The sequence below is a fragment of the Hyperoodon ampullatus genome (assembly GCF_949752795.1).
Source record: "Hyperoodon ampullatus genome assembly, chromosome: 12".
NCBI classification, from domain to species: Eukaryota; Metazoa; Chordata; class Mammalia; order Artiodactyla; family Ziphiidae; genus Hyperoodon; species Hyperoodon ampullatus.
The window spans coordinates 22,975,348-22,996,267 of record NC_136925.1 but is presented as its reverse complement, the minus strand read 5'-3'; the positions used below and the strand labels follow the sequence as shown (position 1 = coordinate 22,996,267).

The 20,920-nt window shown below is 42.2% G+C and overlaps 1 protein-coding gene and 1 long non-coding RNA gene across 2 annotated transcripts; both read right to left on the bottom strand.

The window, feature by feature from the left end:
- Positions 1-3,695: 3,695 nt before the first annotated feature.
- On the bottom strand, positions 3,696-5,359 carry LOC307061341. Its single transcript, XR_013811180.1, has 3 exons — positions 4,631-5,359; positions 4,108-4,208; positions 3,696-3,858 (listed from the first exon to the last, which is right to left on the bottom strand). It is a non-coding gene; the product is annotated as an uncharacterized lncRNA (long non-coding RNA).
- A 74-nt stretch (positions 5,360-5,433) lies between these two features.
- Positions 5,434-13,055, bottom strand: GJA10 (gap junction protein alpha 10; the record flags this gene model as incomplete). Its single annotated transcript, XM_079716858.1, is given in 3 exon segments — positions 5,434-5,705; positions 11,620-11,786; positions 11,789-13,055. Coding segments are annotated over 3 exon segments (1,473 nt in total). The 3' UTR covers positions 5,434-5,666.
- Positions 13,056-20,920: the final 7,865 nt, after the last annotated feature.

Genomic DNA, 20,920 nt, shown 5'->3' with positions numbered 1-20,920 from the left:
TCTTTGTACATAGAAAAGACCTATTGTGGCAGATGGAAGATAAATTATTCAACTGACGGTGCAAAAACATTTCTTGCAAAGAAAAGTGTATAGTATTTTCCTACACTCCACCCTGGAAGATAATATTTATATCACATGGATATCAGTGCATTTTCATTGTAATATGAAAAGGATGCTGCCATTTTGTGAAGAAAACCCACTTGGTTGCAGAGGCCCACTTTCATTGCTTTGATTGCCTGTGGTGACGTGGTGTGTGCATTGCACTCTCAAGCAATGGACAAACAGCTCTGACTTTCCATTCCAGTGGACTGACCTCAGATAACACAGTGGCCTCCTTAGCCACAGAAGTGCACCCAGAGCCTTCATTTCAGGTAGACGCCCCTGCGGTGCCAAACGTTCCCGTGGGGACAGGAAAGAGTGAAGGGACTTGGACAAAAAGGGTTTTTCCTACAGTTTGATGCTAAGTCTTCTACCAAAACATGTCTGGAGACACAGGGGTGACCACACGAGTCCTAACAATGCATTTCGCACGTGTAAATGCTGGGATGCCCGTTCGTGCGCCGAGGTAAAAGACCTGCCACTTCTAGTGAGTGATCGGGAAGCTTCCACAGGCGTGCAGGAGCTTCGGGCGCTGGTTAGACACGGTGAGCCATTCAAGGCAAGCACCACCTTTGCTTGTGAGGCCCGAAGGGCCCGTGAGAATTTGTTCCAGAACCAGTCTGATGCAAGTGCACCTCTAATCTATGCCTTACAAACTCCAGAGGCCATATTCAAAACAGGGTCTTCTCAGTGTATGCAAGGGGCTGCAGCCCCTCTCCTCTTCCTCCCCAGGTCAAACAATACGGACAGTTTTCACACATATCTACCTGTATAACCCTCTGTACCTCTCATAACTGGTCAACGACTGTAACAGGTTACATCAGGTGTTTTTCTACATACTTTTTACACAGATTCTATGCGATTAATGTAACTTAATTCAATGCATCATTTTATTGTACTAGTTCTTAGGCTTGTCTTTATTTTCTAAGTGATTGTGGTTTTCCTTGTGGTTTTTAATTGTAAAAAAATGAAATGGCTGTTGATGCTTATTCTCTGTAACTAAGAATTTTTACCTTTTTGGGGAAAAAAAAAGCATTGCTATGAACTAATGAATTGAAACTTCATTTACGCATTGTAAATATACTATTGTGCAAAAAAAAACTCACTCAATTGAATTGCTAGTGTTAACTGAATTTTGTCTAGACACCATTTCTGTTGATGAAATAAAGACATATCATTACACATTGTAAACTGATTTTCTCTGATCCCTATGTTAGAGATTACAGAGCTGGAGGCCTTAGGAACCCTTTCCTCCCAGAGAAGCCACGTCTCTTCCTCTTGTTTGGACTCTTATCTGCTACCTGATTAATCTGATTAGAAATCTTAAAAATGTGATAACGAATGTGATTCCTTAACTCCCAATTTTAAAAATCCCTAGTGCTGGGACTTCCCTGGTGGTCCAGTGGTTAAGACTCCACGCTCCCAGTACAAGGGGCATGGGTTCGATCCCTGGTTGGGGAACTAAGACCCCGCATGCCACATGGCACGGCCAAGAACACCCCACAGAAATCCCTAGTGCCTATGAGAGTAAACAAAAGGCATTAAGCCCAGTTTCCTGGTTTTGATATTGTGTTATAGCTATGCAAAACGTCACCATTGGGGGAAGCTGGGTGAAGAATATTGTTTCTTAAGGGCATATGAATCTACAATTATCTGAAAATAATAGGTTTAATTGAAAATAAAAAGGTAATGAAAGTAAATGGGGAAGAGGAAAAACCAATGCCAAGATACAGTGAATTGCAGGGCAAGGATTTTAGAATTGTGATTAGGGTGTACATACATCTAAGCCAGAAAAGAATATTTGATCATTTGAGTCTTGGATTTTGACGTAAAGGGAAAACAAGATATTGGATGGTGGGCAGGCCAGACAACTTGAGTACGCGGGGCTCATAAGGGGTCTGGCCAAGCTGGCAGCGAGGCTGGATTCACATGATGGCAGGAGAATGCAGTGCTGCTGGGATCTGAGCTTCCAGAAGTGCATAGCCTTACCCCACCTACCAGGTGGGAAAACTGAAATTACCAGTTGCTGAACTCCACTCCCTCCACTGAGGCGAGGGCTTCAGGGACCATATAACGGGATTAGCAAACGTGCACTGTTGTGAAACATCTTAGGTGTCAGAGGTAAAATAGAGTCCTTTGCCTGAAGACATGAAGTTTTTCAATCCATTCTAGGAAAACGGTGTGTCATGGTCCCAAAGTTTTCTGTAGAAGACCTGGTCACTTAGAACTGATGGTCATATGCACCTTCGACCCCAACATTAGTGCTTGTGGCAGGAATGACAATTGTGGTTTGATACAGAACAAGGCCCTTATATCCTGCAGAAGGGAAGCATTCAAACACCACCCAGCCCCAAATGGGCGGCAGCCATTTTCTTTCCTACTTTGAATGTGCACCTTAGGTGTGACTTGTATCTACTTCCAGAGCACAGTGAGGAATCTCAGCCTGCCTACTCCTTGCCAGCAGGTCTGTTATATGCTGTATGGAAAAAAATTTGAGCTCTTCTTTGAAATAGTTCTAGAACTTTCCACTCTTCTCCAACTCATCACCCTCGTCTCCTCAGTTAGGATGCATCGGCAGGACCATACTCCACGTCTAACGCCAGCTTCTGATGGTGCCCAGAGTGGGATGGGCTTCCAATTCTCCCCACTGAGCACCTCTGCCTTCCTGGTATAAATGAATACGATACTTCCTGGTATCAGAGAATCCAGGTCCAGAGATATGGAGAAAGCCGCGCATCCCACGTCACCTTATGAAATTTCCTTTCATTTGACTCAAGAGCATGATCCCTTCTGTCCCTACACCCACCCCTGGCTCCTACAGATCCCAACATCTACTTGCTACTGGCTGCTCTGTCAACCAGAAAGAGGCATGACTGGTTCTCCGTGGCTAGTTTTCACTCCCTCTCCTTGAAGACAAATGTACCCGAGGCAGTGACCCTCATCCTAAAGCAATGGACGGAAACCTTCAGAGACACAGCAACATTTACTAGAAGCATTACATTTTACACTGCATCCTTTTAACTTCTTTTTTAAACCTCTATTTGTGCTGTACAGTTGATGACCCTATAAAGGCTTTTGAGAGTGAAGGAAATTTAAATTACAAGAAAAGCTATGGGGGAGGTGGGGAACGCTGCCATAGAGGCTCTTGAAAGAGTCTCTCCTAATAAACCTGCGGACAAGACACCAGGGAATAAGGATCAGACTGGAGGGTTGCAAGTGATGGGTAACGTCTAGCCTTTGGCATCTATACATAAACATGCATGCACTCAACCAACACTGGGCTACATACTGGGCATCCAACATTTAAAAGGCACAGCCTTATCCTGAAAGCTTTCACAGGCTAGTCGGGTAGACAGATGTACAAACAAATCACTGTGCAGGGGGCTGCTGATGGTCACAGACAAGAGAGAGGGCAGGGCTTCCTGGGAGGAGCATGGGCCTCAGAGCAACTACAGCTGGGTTTGAGTTCCAGCTGCAAAACAGGCACTTCAGTTGGAATTTAGCTGTGGGGCAAGTCACTTGATCTCTCTGAGCCTTCTCTGATCTATCAAATGAGGACAAACAACAACTTTACACAGTTGCACGCGGTACAGGTCATGTGGCCTAAGCACCTGGAATATGGCATGCCCCTTAAAATGGCACCCATCTGGGCTTGGCCCCAGCATTGTTTTCACCCACCTGGTCTTCACAGGCTCTTCTACCAGTTCATTGTGGAAAAGATCACACACCTCTTCACATCTCCACACCTCACTTCCTCCTCTGCAAATTGGAACAGAGAAGACTCAGGAGCCATTCATTTGGGCTAGAAGCACAGACTAGCCCCAGCCAGCACTGGGCTCTGTTCTGCAAAATCCTGGGCAGTTACCCAGGGTATTAGGGTTCTCCAGAGAGATGGAACCAATAGGAGATTTTATAGAGAGACAGATACTGATATAGATACAGGTTGATTGGTTGATTTGTTCGTATTGGCCCACACAATTATGGAGGCTAAGAAATTCCACAATCTACCTTTTGCAAGCTGGAGGCCCAGGAAAGCCGGTGGCATAGTTCTGAGAACTATAGAGCCAATGATATAAGTCCGAGTCCAAGGGAGAAGACTGATGTTCCAGCTGAAATAGAGAAAGCAAATTCACTCTTTTTCTACCTTTTTATTCTATGCAGGCCCTCAACAGATTGGCTGCTTGTCACCCACAATGGGAAGGCAATCTGCTTTACTCATAGCGCAGCCGGGTTAGGGCATGGGAGGTAGGGAATGAATATGAGGCAGGAGTCAGCCCATGAAGTTTTTATATGCCAGGCTAAGGAGTATGGATTTTATTTCAGCAGGATATAGATAATGCAGACCTTTGTGTCTTTGGAACAAAGTGATTCTCCCAATAACTTGAAGTCTTTGTTACAAGGTGTACAGCCAGGGATAGGAGAGTCTGGCCACGGGACAGAGGACAGGGCTAAGTGGCTCCTTCCATGGGAATTGAGTCCACCTTTGTGATTCTCAGAACTCAGACCGTAATGACCAGCCAACCAGCCTCACCGATTGGATAGTTAGTGGACATCACACAGCCATCCATGCCTCTGTGCTCTATAAGAAATGTTCAGTGCTTTTTTTTTTTTTTTTTTTTGTGGTACGTGGGCCTCTCACTGCCGTGGCCTCTCCCGTTGTGGAGCACAGGCTCGGGACGCGCAGGCTCAGCGGCCATGGCTCACGGACCCAGCCGCTCCGCGGCATGTGGGATCTTCCCGGACCGGGGCACGAACCCGCGTCCTCTGCATCGGCAGGCGGACTCTCAACCACTGCACCACCAGGGAAGCCCCCTGTTCAGTGCTTTTTTGATGCACCCCTCCTGGATGGCTCGGGACCACTGGGAGGGTGGGGAGGGTGAGGAAGTGGTGCCGGCTTCAGTCACTCCCCTGGAAGTTGGGAATGAGATTCCCCAGCACCTGCTGGCCCACAGTCATGGCATCACTACTGACGACGATCCCGGCAGAAGGATAAAGTCATGCGATGCGAGTGTTTGCTGGGGCTGTAATCAATATTTTATGTAATGGCATCTAGGGACAAACATCCAGCTGCTTCATCCCCAAGAAATGAGCTGATGAGAGGAAGAAAACAAAAAGCTTCCCTCCAGCCTCTGGTGTACAGACAGGAAGCATGTTGAGCCCAGGCTGCAGGCAGAGCCCCCAGCCTGCTCTGGAACCACGTTCAAGGGTCCAAACTGCTGCTGCTGCAGAGCCGGCTACTGGCAGGGATGGTAGCACATCCCACTCCTCCTTCCCTCGGATGGCGGCTCTTGCCCCTAGATTTTCTCTGATGGGGTAGAGTGCCTCCCTGGTATATGGAGAGCACTGGACCGGCCTCAGGCAGCACGGCCAAGCGGAGCAGTGAGAGGCTGACCCCAGCGGTCAGGGAGCCCAGCTGGGAGCCCCCGATACACAGCCATTGCCTGATTCATGGTTCTGGAGGGGAGGATTCTCAGAGTTCCTCCTGCAGTTTGAGCTGACAAACACACAACGTTCATCTCACAGATGCCAGCTGCTCCTGAGTCTGTTTTTTCTGGTCCCAGGATGCATTATTTTTTCATAATGGATGAAAGTTCTAGAAGCATGTTCTGAAACAAAACAAAATAGACTCAAAGGGCTTGTAAAAGCCAGTCCTGCCTACCCACTTGAGACTCTTCGTGTGTCACAAATATCCCAAATCCAAACAAAAACCTCCTACAGAAGACAATCCCCCCACATCACCCCAGAGATGAACGTGCATGTAAGAGGTTCTGTCCCCCAACAGCACTGCAGCAGAAGATCTGAATCCCACCTGCCATCTCGTCCTCATCATCCAGTTGTGGTTGTTTTGTCCAAAATCCAGGTCTAATACTAAAAGGCCAACCTTTTCCAAAGCTCCATCTTTGTCCCCTCCACAATTAACCAGAATTTTTGACTTTGCAGTAATGTAGAATGGGAAAACTGATCCAAATGTGGATGTTCCATTTTGTAATAATCTCTCTTAAAAATATGCTGCACTTAGGTTGCCTTGTGCCGGGAGAGCAGGAAGCAGCAATGGGATATGGGAGAAGGACTTGAGTTGAGTCAGACAAGCTTGGGATAAAATTCCAGCCCATTCACTCACTCAGTAAATATTAATTCATGTCCCTGCTATGTCCCAAAGACTGTGCTTTACCACATCCTAATTGCGTGACTTTGGACAAGTCATCTATTTCCTTATCCTTAAATGGGAATAATCACAGAGTCACAGTGAAGAAGCCCATGGCAGTGTCCAGACCACAATCAGGGACTCAGTAAAGTGGGAGTCTTTCCTCCTCTTCGGTAATTGATATATTATGTAAAGCTCCTCTGCCAAAAAGTTCAATAAATTATAACAATCAACTCTTCAAACACCCATCTCATAACCCCTGTTAATAATGTTGAGTCAAAAAAACCTTCCCAACTGAGGCAAAGAACCTAGAAGTCACAGAGATTTTAGATTTAATATAATATTAAAATTTTAAAGACACCATACACAGGGATAAGAAATAAGCAGACTGAGAGAATATCTTTCAATACATATATAGACAAGGAGTTAATACAATATCATAAAAGAGCTCCTAGAAATCAGAAGAAAAACAAATAACAGAAAAACAGACAAGGATAATTCATGGTAGAAATAGAGATGGCTAATAAACATATGAACAACCTTACTAGTAATCATGGAAATGTAAATTAAGACCAACATTTGAGAAATGTTTGGAAATGTTACAAAACATTTCTAGTTTGTCAAATTGGAGGTGGGGGGAGACAACGTCTGATATTGGCAAGCGTGGGGAAAGAGTGCTAATGCACTGGTAAAGAGGATCAATTGGTATAGCCCTTCCTGAGCAAAAATTGGCAGCAGCTATCAAAATGTACAATCTGCGTGCCCGTTAAAACCAGTAATTCCACTTCTAGGTACCTATCAAAGATACATGTATGAAACATTCACTGCAACGTTGTCTGCAGTAGAAAAAACTTAGAACGGCTAAACGGCCATCAAGTATCTTATGGTTCATCAATTTCATGGAAAAGCATGAGGCATATAAAACCGAGGCATCTCCATGGGTGCTGATATGGAGAGTCCCTGAGACATATCATTAATTAAGTGAAAGCAAATTGCGGAGACATCGCTACAGCAGGATCACATTTATATTTTTGAAAAAAATAAAAAATATGTGTGGACATATATTTGTCCTCAAAGACAGATTGTGAATGCAGTGAGGAAGGTAGGGGAACACACTCCATTCTGTTCACAGTGATGGTCTTTGGTGAGGGAAGTGGGAATTGAGTCCAGGTGAGAGTGAGAGATGAACCCTCACATGGTCAGGTTCACATTGTACTCTTATGTTCTTTTACACTGCTTGAATGTCTTTCAATGAGCATGTACGGCTTTAATTTGAAAAACAAGAAGTAAGAAAAAGACTCTTCTTTCAAACGATTAATAGTGGTACCCCTGGTCTGAGCCACACTCCCCTCTCACCTGGACACTGTGCAAGCCTCCTAGCTGGTCTCCCTGACTGCACTCTTACCCATTGTCTTGGTCTATTCGGGCTATTATAAAAAAATACCATAGACTGGGTGGATTATAAAGAACAGAAATTTATTGCTCATATTTCTGGAGGCTGGGAATTCCAAGACAAATGCACTGGCAAATTCAGTGTCTGGTGAGAGCTCAGTTCCTGGTTCACAGACAGTCATCTTCACTGTGTCCTCACATGGTGGATGGGAAAAGGAGCTCTCTGATGCCCCTTTTATAAGGGCACTAATCCCATTCATAAGGGCTCCACCCTCATGACCTAATCACCTCCAAAAGGCCCCACTTCCAAATACCATCACACTGGGGATTAAGGTTTCACATATGAATCTGGGGGGGACAAACATTCAGACCTTAGCATCTCTACAAGAGACTCATCAGAAACAGTGATTTTAAAACTATACGTAGCAGACCACCACCACTCCTGCACCGTCCACCTCAAGTTCCTTTCCATGGCCTATAACGCCTGACAGATCGGCCCTTGCCCATTCATTCCAACCTTGTTCCTAGCTCTCCCCTCCACGATCATGGCCCAAGAGTGCTCCCCAGGACCTTGGCACAGCTGGCACCATCAGCCATGCCAAGGTCCTGGGGTGGGTGGGGCATCACAGGCAGAGGGACCAGTAAGTGCAAAGGTCCTCAGCTCTGTGGAGCTACAGGAGAACACTCTTTGTTAGCACTTTAATGTCACAAGAGATTGGAAGAGGTCGCAGGGCAACCTTCTTCCTAATGCCAAAATCTTCCTCCTCTACAGCGGTGGTTCTGAGCTCTGGTTGCACACTGGAATCACCTGGGAGTTTTAAAAAATAGTATTGGGGGCTTCCCTGGTGGTGCAGTGGTTAAGAATCTGCCTGTCAGTGCAGGGGACACGGCTTCGAGCCCTGGTCCAGGAAGATCCCACAGGCTGCAGAGCAACTAAGCCCGTGTGCCACAACTACTGAGCCTGCACTCTAGAGCCCGCAAGCCACGACCACTGAGCCCACGCACCGCATCTACTGAAGCCCTCATGCTCTAGAGCCCGTGCTATGCAACAAGAGAAGCCATCGCAATGAGAAGCCCTCGCACCACAACGAAGAGTAGCCCCCGCGTGCCGCAACTAGAGAGAAAGCCTGCACGCAGCAACAAAGACCCAACGCAGCCAAAAATAATAAATAAATTTAAAAAATAGTATTGGTGCTCAGGCTCTATCTGCAGAGATTCTTATTAGGGCATTTTTCAAAGCTTCCCTGGTGATTTAAAGTAGAATTGGGCATGAGGATTACTACTCCACAGCATCTCTGACAGGTGAAGGCATTCAACGAGGAGGAAAGTCTTCATCACAGAGGGTAGCATGGGTTCCTAAAACTCAACCAGCATTCTTCCCCACGCTCACTCGGCCAGACTAAAAGTCTGCTCTCCATGCCCAATTAAGCCTTTCCACAAAGGACCAACCTTGACAGAAACTTATTTAGTAATCAACAAGCTTAGACTTGAAAAAATTGCGGGGTTTGGGTGATGGCAAGGGAAATGTCTTGGAGTATAAATCACGGCTCTTCCAGGTGGTTTTTCTGACCTATAATAGCGTGGATTTCTTTTGCAGGACAGTTCTCTCTAAGGGGAACAAGTGGCAAAGCAACTGTGGTACCTACCAGAAGTCGTTTCACTCTGAAACACCAACTGCTGCCATCAGAATATATCTGATTGAGCCCTAAAAATTTGGCCCTCTGGGACCTGATACAGTGTCAGAAGCTGTTTACAGTCCATATATTGAAAGTGGATGCTAACAATCCTTTGCCTGCTGCACTAGTTTCCAATGAAAGATCCCTCTGTTTGCAGTAAGTACGATGTGTCAGCTACAGTGCTCTGGAGCTGACGGCTGTGGCCTCAATCCCCAAGACTTCCACCATTTGGGGAGTGAAGTGGCCTGTCAACCCCCTAAGAGGCTTGGGGGAAAGTGACCATAAGTAGGAAATCTCTGTGGCCAAAGGCATTATTTATAATTCCTAGAAACATAAACAGGGAAGAAAGAGGAAGATGAAAAAAGAAAGAGGGCCCGTCACCTTCGTCATCTTTTCTCTCCTCAGCGAGGCTGGTCTCTCCCAAAAGATAATCTGAGGTTAAGAAAATCTGCTTCAACTAAACACTGCTTTTTCTTCCTCAATTTTCTGTTAATACAAAGGCTCCTCTCACATGGAGTGAGGTACAGGAGAGAGAAGATGATGAAAATTGTCATGCTGACTTCACAAATGCAGATAAGAAGCAGAGGCCACTGGCAAGGTTACTCTAAAATGGTGGATCTCAGGAGTTCCCTGGTGGTCCAGTGGTTAGGACTTGGCACTTTCACTGCTGTGGCCCAGGTTCAATCTCTGGTCAGGGAACTATGATTCTGCAAGATGCAGGGCATGTCCAAAAAGCAAAAAAATAAAAAAATAAAAAAATAAAATAAAATAGTGGATCTCAACCCTGGCTGTACATTACAATCACCATGGGAATTTTTAAAATACCAATCCTCCATCCCATCTCCAGAGATTCTAGTTTGATTGGAAGTGGATGGGTCCTGGGCATGGAGATTTTTTTAAAGCTCCAGATGACTCTAACTCAAGCTAGAGTTGAGAACCCTGCTATAGTTTGGCATAGGGTTCCAAGCAGCCATACAATAATCATACACGTAATCTCCTGAGAAGACAGCTGGTCACTGACAAGAAATGAGTATAAGTTTGAAAAAAAGCATTTTAGGAAAAATCTAGGTACGATGATTCCTCCTCAAGGTATGGCGTTAGCACAGTAACAAAATATCTCATGGGAGATACGAATCTAGGGTAGAAGGGTTCAATCATTATTAACACAAAGAATGAAGCAAAGGGAAAAGCAAGGTTGTGAGTTCAACCAAGTGAACTCAACTGGGAAGTTCCCCTATTAACTTGGGGGATTTTTCTTTTTAATGGAAAAAAGTTGTTAGGAGCAGTATGTAAAACATGTGTCATTCTCTCTCCTTTTTTTTTTTTTTTTCAGAATTGAGAAGAATCCACAGCAAATCTCCATTATGTCTTACAATGGCCAGGGAATGTTTATTCCACAGTGGCTTTTCAGAGGACAGAATTATCAATACAATATTGATCTTCGTCTTTGTGAAATATATCAACAAATATTTGTATGTGACTTTTAAATGCCAGAGCTATTAACACAATGGAGCACACCCTCCTTCCTCAGTGAGACAAGGGCAACTCAAGGTTACAAATGATCCCTCCTCTGATCCATTTTCCACACTCTGATACAAAGAGCTGTCTAAAGTGCAACTCTGATCCAGTCACTCCTCTGCTGCACATCCTCTATGGGTTCTCCACTGCCTCCCTGCAAGGCCTCCATATGCCCCCTTCTCCAGCTTTCCCTCTCTCTGAAGCCCTTCTACTACTCTGTGCTCCACACGTGGCTCCCCAGAGAGCCCTGCTATGTCACACCTCTCAGCCTTTGTCTGTGTTCTCCTTGTACTGGGACAGCCTCCTTCCATGCACCCCAGTCCTCCCAGGTCTGGAGAAACTCACCACATCTTTCAAGACTCAGTTCAAAAGGAGCTTCAACTATAAAGCTTTTCCTGACCCATCCAGAAAGAATTGACTTCTCCCTCCTTTGGCCACCACTCCCTCTAACATGGCACCTTACACTTGATCATTTATACGTTTACCTAATTTCCCATCCAGACTCTGAGCCCTTTGATGGTACACATGATATTTTATTCATTTATATACCCAGCACTTATAAGACTAATGATATAAAGTTTTCAATAAGTTTATTTTATGAATTAAATTCAACTGAATGTGTTAAATGAATGTAACTCTCCATAAATTAACCTCTCTCTCCTCGTTTCCCTCTCTCTCAACACACACATATATACACAAAGGAGGAGGAAACAGAAGGCTAAGAAGGAACCAAAGTGGAACACCTCTTGTGAAATTCCATGATCAGTCAGGCTGTCTGTCTTTACTTACCATTGATGTTCTGTGCCCAGTGGCTGAAGGCAGAAGTGAGGGGCTGTTTTCCTGGTGCGGAAAGCCCAGGCAAGAGCTATTTTGAGAACTGGAGCTTATTGAGTCACCGTACAGCTGTCCCTTTTCAGACAGCAATCTGGACGGAAAGCTGGCCTTGCGACTGCCCATGCAAGATCTGTCTGGACTCTGCTCTCTCTCATGCTGCCATCGCTGTGTCTGCAGTGACTGTGTAGATCTGTGAGAGGCTCCCCTGAGGGTTGCAGGTCCTGGGACTGCTCCCAGGGTCCTGTTGTACATGATGGACAATGTCTAGGAGCCATCGTTGTACCCAGCCAGGACTGGGGCGTTGTAGTCTGCAAGCCAAAGGAAGAACGGTCTGGTTGCTGTCCCGAGTGCTGAATTCTAGCACCATCGTCCCAGGGACACGGGCTGTGGACATGGAGCTGTCCTCTGTGCTGATCCTCCTCAGCCCAGTCTTTCTTACTACACCAAGGGTCTACCTCAAGTTGCCCAGGCTGTGGGATTTGCCACACGGTTTTAGAATTCGGCACGTTGACTCGGAAGACTTGCCGTTGATTGCTGGCTTGAAGTAGAGAGACTCCTTCAGGGAAGGGAGAGCAATTCATAAACTGCTGGGCCGCGGAATATTTTTTCAGATGAAATGGAGGTCCCCTTTCGTCCTCAATGCCCTCACTGCTGGATTTGTCATAAAGTGCCCTCATGGTTTTCCTGACCCCCAGATGAAATATTTCCAGTACGTTGAGGAACAAAGAGATGGCTGCAATGCTGTGCATAAAGAGCATGAAAATGGTCTTCTCTGTGGGCCTGGACACAAAGCAATCCACTGCATTGGGGCAAGGAGGTTGAGTACACTTGTAAAGGGGATGCATTTGAAACCCATAGAGAATATACTGGCCTATCATGAACCCTACTTCCAGCACAGATCTGGTCAAGATGTGTAAGACGTAAGTACGCAGAAGACATCCTTTCAGAGGGACGTTTTGGATCTTCTTCTGCTCCTCCAACTTCCTCAGTTCTCTGTCTGTGTTTTGCTGCTCCTCCAATTCAAGCTCTGGATTCTCCATCTGGGCTCTAAGCTGTGACTCTTTCCTCTGCCTCTCCTTTTCAAAGGCCCTGAGGCTATAAAGTGCATGGCCCATGTATACCAGAGAGGGAGAAGACACAAAGGTGATCTGTAAAACCCAGAACCTGATCAGAGAGATAGGGAAAGCATCATCGTAACAGACAGTGTGGCAACCTGGCTGCTGGGTGTTGCAGGCAAATGCTGACTGTTCATCATCCCAGACATCTTCAGCAGCTACACCAAGTATCAGCATCCGGAAAACGAACAGGATGGTCAGCCAGATTTTCCCCACCATGGTTGAGTGGGAGTGAACTTCCTCTAGGATGCCACCCAATAAATTCCAATCCCCCATGGTAAGGGACTAATGTCTGAAATATACAGAAAACACTGAGGTTAAGAGCATCCATGGATGTAATATATAAAGACAACGAGCTCATCAATACAGCAGGTCCTCTCTTCGTGTCCACAAAACTACAAAGGATTTTCCAGCTCTACTATTTATGGCCTGTGCTTGCTGAAACAGGGTATTTCTAAGGAATATGTTTTGGAAAAAACACTAACGACCCTCCCCAATCTGACCCAATTCCCTTCCTGTCCTCTTCTCTCCTACACTGTCATTCTGGTATACTCATTGGCCATCATATTTGTATAATGCATTCCATTCCACAATTTTGCTCATTTTTCTAACATGAGAAGCCATATTTACCATACATCCTACATGATCTTAAATAAGTCTCAACTACTCCAGGAAGTTTTCCCCAGCCATCCCAAGTCAGAGTGGTTTTTCCCATTCCTAAATTCACACAACACTAGTGTTTATACCACTCACTTGGTACTGTGCCCAAAATGAGTTTTGTGATAGTTGTCTTATGTTACCTTTCCTGAAAAGGTACTCTTTTTGCAGATAGGGACACTTTCTATTTCATTTTGGTCTGGCACACTAAGGTATCAATAAATAATAGTGGATTGAATTGTCTTTTCTTTTTAAAACTCAGTTCCTTGACTCTATCACTGGAAAAATCATCAATAGAAAAACAAAATAGATCCTCATTATGTATCATCAATGGCTCCCACCGCAAGACTGAAAGTACAAGTAAAGAAAACAGAACTCAGCCAAATAAACCCTCAGGAACTGGCACAGGGTAGCAGTAAAGATTAAGCAGGCTCAGGAACAGTACCAGCAATGACATATGATTACATCTACAAAGCCACATCTGGAAGAGCAGGTTTTCACAGAAGCTCTGCTTACTTAGAAGAAAAGTGGGTGGTGGTGGTGGGATGAACTGGGAGATTGGGATTGACATGTATACACTAATATGTATAAAATAGGTAACTAATAAGGACCTGCTGTATAAAAAATAAATAAAATTCAAATCAAACAAAAACAAACAAAAAAAACCCCAAGAAAAGTAAATATAAACTGCTTCTCTAGCAAGCTTGGGTGCTGGGAAAGAATCAAGGCATAGCTGATATGAATAGGTTACTCAGTTTACCCTGAAAAAAACAAATGTTTTTCAAGGTTCAATGAGGTTAAAATATTTGAGAGCTTAAAGGCTTCTAAGATGTGGAAGACTTCCATGTATGAAAGACATAGAAAAAAAACAGGATGTTATTAAAACAGATAATGAAACAATTCTCTCCTTCCACAATTCATTCATTCAACAATGTTTATTAAAATGTTACTATCACATAGGCATTGTGCTAGATGCCAGGGAATTCAACAATGAAGATATACCTGGTCCAGCCCTCACAGTACTTAGTCACCAAGGATGCCCAGTAACGTATAAAATGGACAGTGAAAAAAAACAAATGAATATCAACTCAAAAATACAAGAGAAAAAAACATGGAACTGTTATATTTTCCCTACTTATCTCCAAACACAAAAATAAATTCCAGATGGAATACAAGTATTAAATGTAAAAACTAAACTATAAAAGTATTAAAGTAAAATGTAAAAACATATTTTATAATCTTGAAGTAGAAGGCGGCTTTTTAAGCCCACTAATGCCAGAAATTATAATCGGAGAAAACTTACAGATTTTACCCAACAAAACTGAATGGCAAAAGTGGAGATGTCCAGAAGGCAACAACAACAAAAGTTGCAAATTAGAGATAAATAAACATTTGTGAATAATCATTGAATAGGTAGAGACCACTTAGGGACAAGAAGAAAAAGTAAGCCAATGACAAAACCTTGAAAAATAGCACAGGGAAAAAAAGTCTACAGATAAAAATGAGAAATGGCCAAAGAGGAAGAGGGGGAAAACCATTAAGGGCAATGTCACTGAAACCAAAGCAGGACAGTTTCAAGAAGAGAATAGCTGACAATGCTAAATACACATACACATACTGCTATTTAAATAAATAAATTTAATGGTGGGATATACCATGCTCAGGGATTAGAAAACTCAAAATTTATAAAGACAACAATTTTCCCCAAATTAATTCATTCACAGACCACTGAGTAAAATAAAATCCTATAAATATACATATATGTGTATGCATATGTATAGGAAACGTATGTGTATGTGGCTATAGAAGTATGGAGAAAAAATACAGAAGGGCACACATGCGGAAGTTCATACAGGTTACTGGAGGTCTGTAGGAGAACATGAGGGTGGAAGGGGGAGCTTAAAGGGAGAGGCAAAAAAGAAAAAGGAAAAAGACTCTTCCAAGAAAGCATGACTGATTTTTATCTAATATATACATTTATGTAAATTTATAGCCGTATGTACATACATATCTATAAACAATATTTTAAATAAAATTTTTAAAGGAGTAGGTACCTGTCAGAGTTTGGAAGAGGTATTAAGGAGGCTTTTTTTACTCTATATACTTGTCAATTGTTTGTCATTCAAAAATTAAAAGTAGTCATATCTAGCACATGCAAATAAAAAATTAGATTTAAAAATGGTGGACTTCTGCCTCATTAAGAGAAGCAATAATTTACTAAGCTCTATCCTCTCTTAAAGAGTTTAGGTCCTTTCCCATAATTATTCCTTTAAAATTGTCTGGCCATTATTCTTCATTTAAAAAAAGAACTCCTTTAGCACTTAAAAAACAAAGCTAGAGCTTATATTTTCTGTAAAAACCCCAAGGTGAAAAAGCTAGCTCATCTTATCAATTTATTCTCTGTTTAGAAATCCTATTCAGGGCTTCCCTGGTGGTGCAATGGTTAAGAATCCGCCTGCCAATGCAGGGGAAACAGGTTCGAGCCCTGGTCCGGGAAGATCCCACAAGCCGCAGAGCAACTAAGCCTGTGCACCACAACTACTGAGCCTGCACTCTAGAGTTCATGAGCCACAACTACTGAAGCCCGCATGCCTAGAGCTCGTGCTCTGCAACAAGAGAAGCCACTGCAATGAGAAGCCCACACACCACAACGAAGAGCAGCCCCTGCTCACCGCAACTAGAGAAAGCCCGCAAGCAGCAACAAAGACCCAACACAGCCAAAAATAAATAAATAAATTTTAAAAAAAAAGAAAAAAAAAGAAATCCTATTCAATGCTTCTTTTTGCCACTCTCGCTTTAAATCTAGGAAATTATAATTTTTAAATAGCAAAAAAAGGAACACTGAAAAACAGAAATACATGAAACAGAAATACAATCATGCATATTAGCATACAAGAGCAAGATCCTTTAGATAAGCATTCCTATGTTTCCTAAAAATAACTGTTTTTTACTATTAAATAACTACAGGTCCAAGAAATATTCTTGAATTTTCTTTTATTATCAAATACTAATTTAGCATCTCCTGTGCAAAAAGTCAGTGCTCCCTTCCTGAATTTTATTTCAAATATTATCTTTGTATCCCCACAGGGATTTCTGTATTTCTCATAAACAAGAGATACCATATATTCACAACTTACCTTAGGAGTGGATAAAAAATTAATGTCTGGGCTCAAAGAACCTTCAAGGTGGACCATGTGTGGCTAATTAGTGGAAATACTGCTGGTTGCAGATGTAAAGGCTCTGACCCACTGGCTGTGGGGACCAATGCAGAATAATCTCAGTAATTTAGATCAATGGAGTCTAACCTAGTCCTCCCCTGAGGTTAAGATGTCCTTTGGTGCTTTTTAATTCTCTTGCCATATTTTTTTCTAATTGGCACGAAGCTGGAGCCCCTCCTAGTATAACATATTTGGAAATGAAAGGTGAAACAAATGAGAATTTTCCTTTTTCGTTTGTGGATGATAATGGTGATTTGAGTTTGGGTGCATTTCTTTCAGTCAATTGATTGCTCTGGGAATTGATGTCGCAGATCAATGGGTCACGTCCAATTTCATCAACAGCTGCCTGGGTTGAGTCTGGCCTCACCAAATGGGAACAAATAATAACAGAGTGACAGTCAAACCCAAAGTGCTCTTGCAAATCATGCCAGGCTGAAAGGAGAAATAGCTCAAAAAGAAATTAAGCATTTTCAGACCACCAAGAGGGGGCTGTGCCTGTCTGTAGGTTATGTGTTCTAGCAATATTCTATTAGGCTGAAACAGGCAGCTCAGGAAAATTTTCTTTTCCAGTAGAGAATGTGAGAACCTTAGAAACCTATATCAAATTTTTGTAAAGTGTTTTAATTCAGAGAGGTCAAATGATTTGCCCAATGCAGACAGAGACCAGATCTCCTAACTCCCAGCCTTGTAGCATCTTACATTAGTCACATCTCAAGTACACTATCTAACTGCCACCTTAGAGGAGTTGACAGCAAGGGTGTCCCTAGAACACAGCTCCGAGGCACATTTCTAAACCTGCTCTTTTCCATATAAAATATAGAAAGTGCATAAAGTTACTGACACTTCATAAGTATCATCTGCCTATTCTATTTTCATATATTTAATTTTAAGAAATGGATGATAATGAAAGGTAGACAGGTAAAGAGGTTAAATTTCCACTACCCCAGCACACTAGCCTCAAATACAAACTGTCAAAATTAAGTAGAGGTGAAAACACACGATGTATTAACATGTGTATCTGTGTAGTATTGGGTACATTGTCCAAGAAAGCCCTTGACACTTAATCCTAAAAGTCAGCTGCAAAGTAATTAATACCTTTAATGCATTTTACCAGAGCCAAAACATTAAAATCATACATTTATGCAAAGAACAACTCAGAAGCGTACGTAGAATAACCCCTAATATTAGTTGACTCAAGGAAAGGTAACCCAGTGACTGGAGAAGAGGTGACATGGATACTTTTATATGGTTCACTGAACAGTGAATGTATTACCTATTCAAGAAAATAAATGTGTAAACTAGAAAATAAACAATAAATGGAACCATATATCTGATTTTTTAAAGTCTTCAGCAGGTGAATCAATCTTACCACTTCACTCTTGAAGACTTTTAGCAAGTAGGTGAATATCTTTAAGACAGAGGCACACAGTGGGCAACTCTCCATAACCTCACAGTAATAATTGGAAGTTATTAATGAGGTAAGTAATATTAGCACTACACAGCTGTGGGAAAGACACCCACTGCCTCATTCCAACCGGCCCGAAGGCTGAGCAAAACTCAGCACACTCAAGGCTGAGAACCACTTCCATAGACAAGTTTTTTTTTTTTTAAGTTCCTACTTTTACTCTCACCGAAAGTTATGCTGAATCTATGGAGTCACTAGGAGACCCAAAACACACTCAGTTTAGAAACAGAAGGGAACAGAAAGCCTAGAGAGAATGTCTCAGGATACAGAAAGATGCACACAGGGTGAGAGCTTCACTAGCCACTGCCTTTAGGCTAGTCAATGGTGCCCGTATTCACCATGCCACCTTGTTCACACCAAGTGTTATAAACTCCTATGGGCAGAAGCGGAAACCAAAAACTTCGTGACTTGCTTTATTGCAATATTTGCCTCATTGCAGTGGTCTGGAACCAAACCTGCAGTATGGCTGAGGTCAGCCTGTACACACTTTACCAAGGTATCTGATCACTCACCCCTAGTTCCTGAAATATTTCCTGCACTTGTTTTTTGTTGAGTATTCTCTCCAAAAATGTTTACAGTGCGGATCTTTGAGTGATGAATATTAATGTTTTTTATTAAACCCTCACATCTGAATAACAATTTAAATGGATATAAAATTTTAGGTCCAGTACCTTAAAAATACTGTTTCCTCACAGCCAGCATTGCTCTTCTGAAGAGAAAGGTCAATATGATTCTTGTTCCTTTATACAAGGATTGACTGTTTAAAAGCTTTTAGATTTTTCTCATTATCCTCGATACTCCTAATTTCAGTATGTGTCTAGATGTGGGTACTTTCTTCTTTCTTGTTTGGCACTCTATGGCCCTCTCAATCTTCAAATTTTTTCTTCTTCTGACCTCATTTGTTACTTGGATGGTGGCACATCTATTTCTGTCCTTCATCCCACTTCCATCTGCATTTATTTTCTATTTATCCTTTTTTTGCTGCCTTCTGGAAGAGTTTCTCAATCCAACTTTTCAACTCACTAATTCATGCATCAGCTGTAGCCACTCTATTTTCATTCCATTTTATTACATTTATTTTAAATATTATATTTTTAATATTTCTACGTGGTTAGTTCTGATTCTTGTACCACACTGCCAAAATCTTCTTTTTCCTTTTAGCGTTTATTGGCTTTATCTTAGATTGTTATGGTCTTATGTAATCCTGTTTATTTTCTTTTAAACCAGTGGTATCTCTTAGTTGCTACTTTACCTTGGCTCGTGAGCTCATTCACCTGGTGGTAAGGGTTCTGAGTGATAGAATGCACTGGGGAAGGGCTGAGGGCCAGCCCTCTAGGCAGCCCCAGCACTACAAAACCGCGGTTCATTATTTCAGTTTGTTATCTACCAAGTAATCCTTCAGGTCACGGCTTCTCCTGCAGATACTGGACACTGTGGGAGAAATGGCAATTTCCTCAAGTCACTTCATAGAGTCCAAAGCCTAGATTGTAACCCATCAGTACCACCAGTCTGAAGGGGGGAGGGATGAATAAATAATGCATAGCTAGTTGATCCTTACCTGTTTTTCCCAGATCTTCACCCCAAAGGAGTTTTTGTGCTGCCCTGATTTTGTCTGTGAGGACACCTGCAGCACTGTTCACTGTACCATTACCTGCTGTGAGAAAGCAGGCAAAGGCAACTGGTTTTCTCCAATTAATCTGCTCCAACACATTCAGCCAGCCACGCGTTCAGTCAGCCACACCCTAACCAAGAACCACTTCAAAATAGCCCCCATGTCCTCTGGGAGTTTAACCTTTTTTTTTGTTTCACTTATTATCTAAGCACACTAAAAGAAACATTCTAATCAAAATATAACAGAACTTTACATGGTTTTATTTATACATTACTGGTAAAGAAAGCAAACTTTATATAAAAAGTTTTATACAAATAAAAAAGTCCTTGGCTAGGTACAGCCATTTATGTGTGTGTATACACCCAAACATACACACACACACACACACAAAGTATTTTACATCATTATAATTATACATACTTACAGATACACTATTTAAATTATTTTACAATTTATCAAAATGAGGACAGGCAATTAGAAAAGCAAATAAAAATGGATGAAACAAACTAAATAATGGTTAAGCTTAAAATTCTACAAAACTATTTTTAAAAATCTAGAAAAGCAAGTCATTTCTTTGAAATATCAAAACTAAGGTTTCAATACTGTTTTGTGGTTGCTTTTATCTTAATAACAAGTTCTAACCTGTTTAAAAATAAATATCGTGACCAATAACAGGTAAGCAAATCAGACTGATGTCAGGAGCAAGGTGAACATGCTGGCTTGAGATTAAGAGTCAGCAAGTTATGACAAATGCAGATTATTATCTGGTAATCAAATGTCATAAAACTGCCCTCTCCTTCCCCATTAAAAACATGAAGAATTCCAAGCTTCTGTGTAGTTTGCAATATCAATTAAGACTCCAAGGAATTCAGCAACTTATCTGTAATGTAAGAAAATGCTAAAGTTATGATTCTATTTTTCTGATATGACCATCTCATAAAGTGTTGTTCTTTTAAATGAGTTCGACTTAGATAATAAATATTGGTGGTTAAAGAACTAGCTTTTTACAGACTCAGTTTGGTAACTTTATCATTACACTCTGATTTTGATAAGAATGTAATGAGACTATAGTACCTGAAGGGAAAAAAATCAGTTAAGAAACAAACTAGGGATTGGGATTGACATATATACACTAATATGTATAAAATAGATAACTAATAAGAACCTGCTGTATAAAAAATAAATTAAA